The sequence below is a fragment of the Magallana gigas genome, chromosome 6 (assembly GCF_963853765.1).
Source record: "Magallana gigas chromosome 6, xbMagGiga1.1, whole genome shotgun sequence".
Lineage (NCBI taxonomy): Eukaryota > Metazoa > Mollusca > Bivalvia > Ostreida > Ostreidae > Magallana > Magallana gigas.
The window spans coordinates 49581232-49591104 of NC_088858.1; the positions used below are offsets into that span (position 1 = coordinate 49581232).

Below are 9873 nucleotides of genomic sequence, written 5' to 3' on the forward strand. Positions count from 1 at the left end.
GAAAATGTAGATTATATATTTAAAAAAAATAGATATGCATTTCGCATAGGCCTATGTCGTAAACGTGTCTAATTTCCGGCAGTTAGTCATTTTCTGTTTTCATACGGTCAGAAGAGTTGCATGGTGATTTGACAACTATTGAACAAATACACGATGGGTTTATTAACTATCTTGAAAAAAATGAAACAGAAGGAAAAGGAAGTTAGATTATTAATGCTGTATCCTTTGATAAATGTATAGTGGTCGTAATATTTGATTTATTTTTTTAATTGTATGATAATGATAGCCCAGAATGCGTGCATGATACCGGTATTCATCGATCAAATCATCTTGTACGTTTTATAAATTTGTAGATTTTCGACTACTGAGAGAATATTGCTATATGTGTCTTTTCTAATTATAATGTTTTACCATTCCTTAACTTTGTTAAGAGGATTGGATAATGCAGGGAAAACCACAATTTTGAAGAAGTTTAATGGTGAAGATATTGATACAATTTCACCAACCCTAGGCTTTAACATTAAAACCTTAGAACACAGAGGGTAAGAGAATTGTGAGATATACTGCAATAGCACAAATGTTTAACAGAAGCGGGATAAAGCTGAATATGTACAATGTTCATGAAATGTATGTGTGCATTCAAAAATCATTTTGTAGATACCTTTACTAAATGTATTCAAAGAAGTATCATAGGGCCTTAAAAAAAAAATTGTGTGTTTAGGGTAACACTGATGAAAAAATTAGGTTAGTTAGGTAGGGATTTTTTTTAATTTTATCATATTTTTTTTGTATGAATCCTAAGAATGTTTGTTTGTTTCATATTTTAAAACGTATTTTTTATTGGAAATAAGATAAAATTCACAATCGGATAAAATCAGACATCTAAAAATGGTAGGATCGGGCCATTTTTGTAGGTTACGGTAGGTCGGGTTACCCGAAACACACAACTTTTTTTTTTAGGCCTAGGCTCTATAGAAAGTTCGAATTATATGTACCAGCTAGTACATGTCATGACATTTTGATGCTACTTTACCTTTTACCAGAGTCAGATTTTCAAACACACGACGATCAAATCAACATACATTATGAGATATTGTACATGTATACTTAGTCTAGTTGTTTGGAAGATAACAACTATTTATAAAAATGAAAGTGATGATTTATTATAAATGTTGTTTTTGTTTTACTTGTCATTGATAGAGAGCCCTTCTATTTGAAATATAATTGACTGTGGCTAAAGTAGCAACTCTGGGTGGTATCACATAAATACTCATTTTCCAATTTGTTTTTGACTCAGCTGATGCTTGGTCCAGCAGAGTTTATAGAATAGAAAAGCATTTGCAATAATGGAGTATGAGGTTACATATTGAAATGATTCAAGTCACACTAAACAGATTTATTATTAAACAAACATGAACTAATCTTATTTTCTTAATTATGATCTGTTTTGTCTTTCCACTAGGTTCAAGTTAAATATTTGGGATGTAGGTGGCCAGAAGTCACTAAGGTCTTACTGGAGAAATTATTTTGAGAGCACAGATGGCTTGATATGGGTAGTAGACTGTGCAGACAGAATGAGGCTCCAGGACTGTAAGCATGAACTCCAGAATCTACTGGTGGAGGAGGTAATTCTTTATACCAGTATCATGTATCACTGACTGTACCAATAACTTTAACAGGACACATTGTCACAAGTTAATGAGGCTCTTCAGATATTATCAGGTACTGTTAGCGTAGTACATGTATATTTAACGTGTACAATATATGGCAGAAATTGATTTTTAAACATGTTAGCATGGACTTGAATCAGCTTTTTATACCCCCGCAAACGAAGTTTAGGTGGGTATATTGGTTTCACCCTGTCCGTCTGTCCGTTTGTCCGTCTGTCTGTCTGTCCGTCTGTCTGTAGACGCAACTTTGTCCCCCCTATAGAATTTTTTATTACTGCATGGAACAGTTTGAAAATTTGTAATATGTTGAACACCATCTGAAGATGTGCACCTGCAATTTTCTTTAAGATCAGACAAGATTTAATGATTTTATGACAGTATTCATTTTCCTTATTCTATATATTGTACACTAATGTTGAAAAGTAAGGGAGGTAATTCTTACAGATTTTATTAATTAATTAATAGAAAACACTCTAAAATATATTTATATAAATACATCCAGATGGAGTTTTTTGTCTTTATGTCTTAATTAATAAAAAAATAATTTTTTTATAAGTATTCTATCAACTGACAATGCAAAGTTTTTGTTTGTCAATGATAAATTCTTAGGAGCTAATGAGAACATCAAAGACAAGTGTGGCTGAATTCATTTGTCCCAAGGGAGCCATTATCTGAGCCATGGCTCAGATGGAGCATGTGTTTAGGGGAAATTGATAATCTGTAAAATGGGTGATGGTTTTGGGGCTATTTTAAAACTGTTTCATGTAAACCAAAAGGTCTATCATTATAAGGAAATAAATAATATAATTATTAATAAAGAAGTTAAACTATTTTTAGAGGTTGTTTAAATTTATTTGTCAAGTAATTTGATGAAGTGACCCTATTGGGCATTAATTTAAATGAAATTCAAAATTACTGATATGATTGTAGTGTTTTGGCAATTTTAAAATTGTTTGTAATATTAAATTTTCTTTTTTACATATTTTTACATAGTATGGTAATTATGGTAATGTTTTGGGAGTTTATTAAATTTAACAAGCTCATCAAAGAAAATCATAGTCCTATGGGATCAATTTTCTGATATGGAGTTCAATTGTGCCATAGGAGAAAGTGAGGAAAATTTGAAACAACTAATTGCATCTGTCAAGACTCTTATTAGAAAGATATTGAAAGTTTTATCAAAAGAAGAGCATTGCTTGGCTACCGGTATTTCTATTCACTGCAAAGGGAGGGGTTATTGTCATTCTGTTGGTTTTTCTTTAAATCAATTAAATTAAAAAAATATATCATCAAATACATACATTTGTAAATGTATTACTGTTATAGATATGTATTTACAGTGAAATTCTGACAATTTTGATTTTAATTTTTCTTTGTTAACTATTTTTTTTTTTTTTACAATTCTAGAATTTTTTTTTTTGTATGTGTTCCAAACCTTAATTATTATTCAATTCAATTATTTGTCCCATTTGAAATTAGCCTAGCGGGGGTATTAGTCCCATTAGGACAGTTCTAGTTTTTTTTAAATGTATCTATTATTATGCGTATACATGTATGTATGGCATTTAGCCATGTACATGTACCTGATTTAGAAAAAACTTCTTTCCTCCAAAACCGCTTAATAGAATGCACAGCCAAATGTAATATGTTTACAGTAGTCCTACAATATTGGTCAAAAGTTATTGAATGATGCCCCAAAAAGTCCTTGAAAAGTCACCTTGTGGGTTATTCATTTGAGAGACAATCTTTTTTCTTACAAGAATTTTATTTGCTTTAATTTAATATGGAGCTAAATTGTCATTCTCTGGACAACAACATATTAACATCCACAAATTTGTATCTTTTTGTTGGACTGTTAAGACTAATGGTCTGCTGAATTGGTTCTTGTTTCATTTTAGAGGTTAGCAGGAGCTACGTTGCTGGTGTTTGCAAACAAACAAGATTTACCAGGGGCATTGCCTGCAGAAAAAATCAGAGAGGTACTGGCATACTTTATTTTTAGTGAAAGATGAGCACTGTGCACTGCCTGGCAGATTTATTTCCCCAATCATAAATAGGCTTTTTTATAAAGTTTTAATAAGTTAAAGTTCAGACTGCTCAAAATATTGAACTTTTCTGGTTTTAGCTCACCTGAGCTGAAAGCTCAAGTGAGCTTTTGTGATCACTTTTTGGTCGGCGTCTGTCTTTTCGTCAGTCTGTAAACGTTTTACATTTTTTACTTCTTCTCTAGAACCACTTGGCCAATTTCAACCAAACATGGCACAAATCATAATTAAATGAAGAGGACGCAAGTTTGTTAAAATGAAGGGAGATAATTAAAAACTATTAAAAATTTGTTGGTTTCTGTAAAAAATCTTCTCAAAAACTAATTGGCGAGAAAAGCTGTATTCTGCATGGAAAGCATCTTCAAGTGATGTAGATTCAAGTTTGTTAAAATCATAATCCGTGGGGGTACGGTGGGGCCCAATGGGGGGGTTGAATTTTTACATTGGAATATATAGAGAAAATTGTTTTAAAATCTTCTTCTCAAAATCAATTGGCCAGAGAAGCTATAACTTATGTGGAAGGATCCTCAGATAGTGTAGATTCAAGTTTTTCAAACCATGATCCCTGGGGGTATGGTGGAGCCACAATTTGGGGTTGACTTACTTAATGAGTAGTGATACCGACACAAAGGTCAAAGCCTTCAGGGTCACCAATAAACAGTCAAAATAAGGTTGAAACAACATTTTGAGTGAAAGCCATTAGCCATGTTATTTTGGATGACCATCAATTAAATTCCAAGTCACAAGGTTTACTAAGCTATGCCTATTCAAAATTAATCTGTCAAAGAACTCAAGAGCTATATGCTTATGAAAAAAAAAACAACTACATTGACAATGATGAATGACAACATTTATTATCCAGTCAAAAATTTACCAGTGTATTATTGTATCCAAGCTATTAAGACTCTTGTTTTTGTTTTGGGCAGCTTCTGGATTTGGATAGTATCAAGACTCACCACTGGCTAATCCTGGGTTGCAGTGCAGTGACTGGGGATAATCTTCTGAAGGGGATTGACTGGGTTATTGATGATATAGCCTCACGAATATTTACCATGGATTAGAACATATCCACCAATCCAATGTCAAGTGATGGAAATCCTTTAATCGCTTAGATGTCAGCTTATTGACTATGCTTACAGTACTTCTAATATACATGTATATGAAGAAGCAGGAATCTCCAGCTCCTGTAAATGGACATTTTGATCAAAGAACAGAGTGATATTCTTTGATCATTCTGTATACAAGAACATTTACACAAATTAGAAAAAAAGTTTTCTTAGATTCGCATCAATGTTTTGCAACATCAGCAATAGCAATGTGTTGATTTAAAAGTCAGAAATCTGTCCTTGTACCAGAATTTCTGCTATATTCTGTGTATCCTAAATAAAATGTTTTAAAAACATTTTTTGATAAATTTCAGGATCTTATTTACATATTTAATACAAGTTATATAGATTATGCTCCAAATAATACTATGTATTATCTCTAGACAAGTTTATCTTTACAAAGTTATGCATAAATATCAAAAACCTTTTTCATGGCATTTTATACAGTATATATGAAGTAAAAAAGGTGTGCCAAGGACATTACGACTGTAGTAAGCATACCACAATTTTTGTGTGCCATAAATGCAAGTTTTTTGAATGGGAGGAAGTGTAGCTTCACAGCGTGTCAACTTACATTTATATATCAAGTTACAGGTCTTTGGCTAACCTACACACAAGTTATATACAATGGTATCTTTAATATGATGACCAATAAATATGAAGTTGGGTCCCATCAGAATAAAATTTCAAAAAGGTGTTGACTTCTCTGGGCAGGAAACCTATGTATAAGTTGAACACATGAGCCACAACAAGATGTACATTTAAGATATAAGTTTTATTAAGTAATGATGCATTAGGGTGGTGAAAATTTGATGCAGTATAAGGTGCTGTCCATACAGCCAATCACAGCCTCCTGTACACCATCACCGTCGATGTCCGCGGTGTCCATACTGTTAATCCAATCCGACGTCGGGAATTTATCCAGCAGCTGTATCAAGATAAACAAAACTGTGATTATGTTAAACATTATTTTTATATTTTGATTTGTTAAACATAATTTGATTGGCAGTACATGTAAATGTCATGATTTTGAACCATAATTTGTCTAGTCAAAGTTGGCATCATACAATAAAATAGTGGGAAACGAATTCTGAATTACATATACCAGTACCTTCTTTTTCAAATGAACTCCTAATTATAACGAAATACCGGTAATTGTTTCATCCCTTATAGTGCACACCTTTAATTTTTGCTATATAACTTACAATCAAATAAGACATAACAACTGGTATATTAAAATAGTTGCTGTAGAGCAAACCTTGCCATCCGAGTAGATCTGGAGCTCGTTGAAGTAACCCGCACACAGAAGGAGATCCTGCTCCAAGTCGGGGAAAGGGAGCTTACTCAGGCTGGTGATTGGGTACTGAGCATTAGCAAACTCCGTAATCTATAACAATAATCATATGCACCATATAAGTTCTTGTATGAAAAATATTTTAATTTTTATGTGCCTTTGAAAACTATTAAACATGACATTCCAAAATTTCTTTTGTGAGAGAGTTTTTAGAGATCAGGAATTTCCCTTGTTTCTAGTTGGTAAAAGTTGTGTGCATGTACACTTTTACAAAGTTTATGCATTGGGAGATTATCATATACTAATCTGCCTTCAAGTAATGTTACTGATTCCGGTTGTTTTTCTCTTGTTTTCAACAATTTTTACAATATATCTTATCTACAGACTTTAAAAATAAACCATTTAAACTTACCGAAAAATTATTGAATATAAATAGAGCTCCAGTGTCTGACCCCAATGCAACTTGTTCACCAGATCCTGAACCTGAGGTTGATGTCAAGGTCACAGGAAGTTTTTCAGATTTCACAAAATTTCCACTGCACATCTATTCAAGAGCCATCAAATAAAATCTCGGTAAATTGTAGGATAAACACATGAAAAATTTAAAAATGTTGTGTTTTACTTGGAGATAAACACTTACAGCTGTTATAATACTTGGAGTCTTAATCACCATGACAACGGTCCCTTGATGGATGACATACATCTGACAATCACTGTCTGACACAAGGACATAACTAGATTTCTGATTGTGTTCATCGGTTAGATTAACTGTTAACTGACATTTCACTGACAGAGCGGAACTACGAACCTGAGGGGAAAAATAAAAGTACATTCAATTTATCAATAATACAGTTATATTTGTCTTCATGAACACAGAGATAAAAATACTTAGTGCCTTATTCTACATACTGTAGTACATCTATTTAAGTTCTTTACTTTTAAGTATTGTTTCATTTCATTTGCATTCTATTCTTCACTACTGGAATATTTTTCTTCAATTCCTTGATTTACCTCATTTAACTTGAGTTCATTGAGATTAATCCGCCATAGCACATTGGATGGAAGAACACCACACACTGTTCCCGAGTCACTGCTTAATATGATTGCAAGGTTACCCGCTGTAAATTAATGTACTTCTGTGTGAAAAATAGTTAAAAGCATTCTCCTTGAAATACAAATCATTTGGGTTTTTAGGAAAAGTGAACATTTCACTAAAGAACTATATATGATAAGAGTTAAATTTGGCCCCCATAATTCGCCATTTTTTAAGTGTTTCGGGTACAATAAAATGTTAACTAATGTTTTAGAAGAGTTGATATAAAATATATTTTTCATCTATTTATTTGATTTATTTGCACTCACTGGCAGTATATGACATCAGAAGTGATGCCATTTCTATAATTCAATCAAAATCAGCCAAAAATTGACATTTTTCTTATCTATTTACGAATGGGAAATATAGAGCGCATGCTTGAACAAGGAAAATTTTTTTGTCACTTATTAGTCTTGGCTAGATACATCTCTGATTAAAATATGTTATTTGTTCAAGAATGCGCTCTATGTTTTCGAAAGGAAAAACTGCTTGAAAACAAGCTGTTTTACGCTAAAATTGCAAAAATGGCGGGAAAAGGTTGTCTTTACAATGTCATATTTCTAAATTGTGGGCACTTGAACCAAAATGAATATTATTTAAACACATCACATACATATCTGTACTAAGAAAACAAAGAATGATAGTAAAATGATGATGTTCATTTTAGGGGGCCATTTTAGGCCCTTATCATATATAGTCCTTTAATGATAAAAACAATCTTCCCATCAGAATTATAGAAAAGAGAACTACATAAAATATTGAATTCATAGTGTAATGAAGAATCTTTGGCATAGACTACATTTAGATACTAGTTATTTTCTAGTTGAGGACTAACTTTTATCCTTTTGTATCTGTAAACAATTGAGACAGCTGTCAGTGATGCTCTGTCTGCACAGAATCTGTCGGTTACAGAATACGGTCATCATCCCACATGAATCAACCGTCACCAGATCATTGTGGTAGAATTTGGTAATATCTTCTATCTTCATGGCCTGAACTGGTCCACTTTTTGTCTCCAAAGACAGCTGAAAATATATAATATAAAGAAATAAAGTGGTACCAAAAGTAACTTACACATAGTTACCTTTTGAAATTGTAGAAATGTGATATAATGCTCAGCAGTATAAGAAAATTATTTTGGGTCTCTGAATATTTGCTAATTTAACAATTTCTTTTTAAAGGAACGTCCATTGTAGCATGTTCATGTCATGCAATCTCAGCGAGATTAGTTGAGACTCAAAATTTTTGATTGACATCACTTCCAGAAGAGATGGCAGTTAAAAATTTTCATTCTCAACAAATCTCACAGAGATTATAGTATGTCATGATGTCTGTTTTGTTGACATTTTTACATGCATGTATTTTTGGTCAACATCTTGAAGTACTCATCTTCCACCCCAATTAAACCTTTTTTAAATAGATTAGTGTTGTGTGGCTGTGTCTCAAAAATTAATAAAAATTAAACATTACAATCAAAATATACAAATCGTATACTTCTGTAAATCAAAGATGTTTCGGACCATGACAAGTATACCCATTGGATTAAGATGTGGATGAGGGCCTATATATCTTAAATTACTGAACAATCATTAATGCTACAAATCTATAATTACAACTGTAAACTGTATTATATTAGGCCTATATAAAGGATCAAAGTCGATCTCCCAGATATATACAGTACAGTATCAGACTACAAACCTGTGGTGATTTATACCCATCCTCCTTTGTCAAGTCGTACACTCGTATAACTCCATCCTCACCCCCTACCGCCAAGTTCAAACCTGTTTCTCTGTGTACATGAAATGATAAACAATGGTAAGATATTTATAAACCAAACACGTTAGAGGAAATTCGGGTCAATATCTAGCACCTGTACCTGTGGAAAGCGGTGAAGTGACCTACCTGAATAAAGTATTCAAACACAAACAATTGAATTTGTATTTTGTTTTGATTGACCACAACTCAGTTATTGAAAACGGGGCGTTTTCTTTCAGCTTCATTACTATTGCCCGATCCCGACCTATTTGGATGTTGCAGCAAAATTGCGATTTTCGGGGAGACAACTCTGCATGTATTTACTCTACTTTTTCACTGATGCGTCAAATTTTGGATAAAACATTATAATCTAGACAATAATATCGCAGTTTCACTTTTATATCTTAGTCCAAACAGATATATAGAAATATTAGAACCATTTTAACAAGAGCTTGGACTTTGGGTAGTTTTGTCAAACAGCAATGTGACATAGGCCTGTCTATCTTATTGCTGGCCACTCAGCGATAGCTCTTTGAAATCAACAAGATTTTTCTGGCTTTTAAGCTAAGACTGCACAATTGGTGCATATTTTGCTTGAACCGCGTCATTTTTAACTTGTTTTGATGCAAGAAATAGATAGCTACGTCCAACCGAAATTCCAAGGTCTTGTAAAATGGTTCTACTTTCATAGCCGTGCACACTGCATTTCATTGTAATTTGTCTAGCTCTGCAATAAAATAAAATGAATACTGTAAACCAACTTTCATAAATCACAAGACTTGTCTCACCAAGACCTAGTATATTATTTTTAGATATTTTGCATCTTGATCAGGAAAATTAGTCGCCGTGAACCTGTCTATCTCTGGTTAATCAGGAAATAAAGCTGTCGCAAATAAAAATTGGTTTACAG

The 9873-nt window shown here is 32.7% G+C and overlaps 2 protein-coding genes across 2 annotated transcripts; one reads left to right on the forward strand and one right to left on the reverse strand.

Annotated features, from left to right (window-relative positions):
• The first annotated feature begins 56 nt into the window (after positions 1-56).
• Positions 57-5120, forward strand: LOC105342387 (ADP-ribosylation factor-like protein 2). Its single transcript, XM_011449319.4, has 5 exons — positions 57-218; positions 432-542; positions 1463-1625; positions 3569-3649; positions 4642-5120. Exons 1-5 carry the CDS (start codon positions 154-156, stop codon positions 4774-4776), a joined length of 555 nt encoding a protein of 184 aa, XP_011447621.1. The 5' UTR covers positions 57-153; the 3' UTR covers positions 4777-5120.
• Positions 5121-5577: 457 nt separating this feature from the next.
• LOC105342388 (uncharacterized) lies at positions 5578-9258 on the reverse strand. The gene is made up of 8 exons (XM_011449321.3): positions 9111-9258; positions 8907-8997; positions 8044-8233; positions 7127-7233; positions 6756-6923; positions 6528-6659; positions 6080-6208; positions 5578-5749 (listed from the first exon to the last, which is right to left on the reverse strand). Exons 1-8 carry the CDS (start codon positions 9206-9208, stop codon positions 5615-5617), a joined length of 1050 nt encoding a protein of 349 aa, XP_011447623.3. The 5' UTR covers positions 9209-9258; the 3' UTR covers positions 5578-5614.
• Positions 9259-9873: the final 615 nt, after the last annotated feature.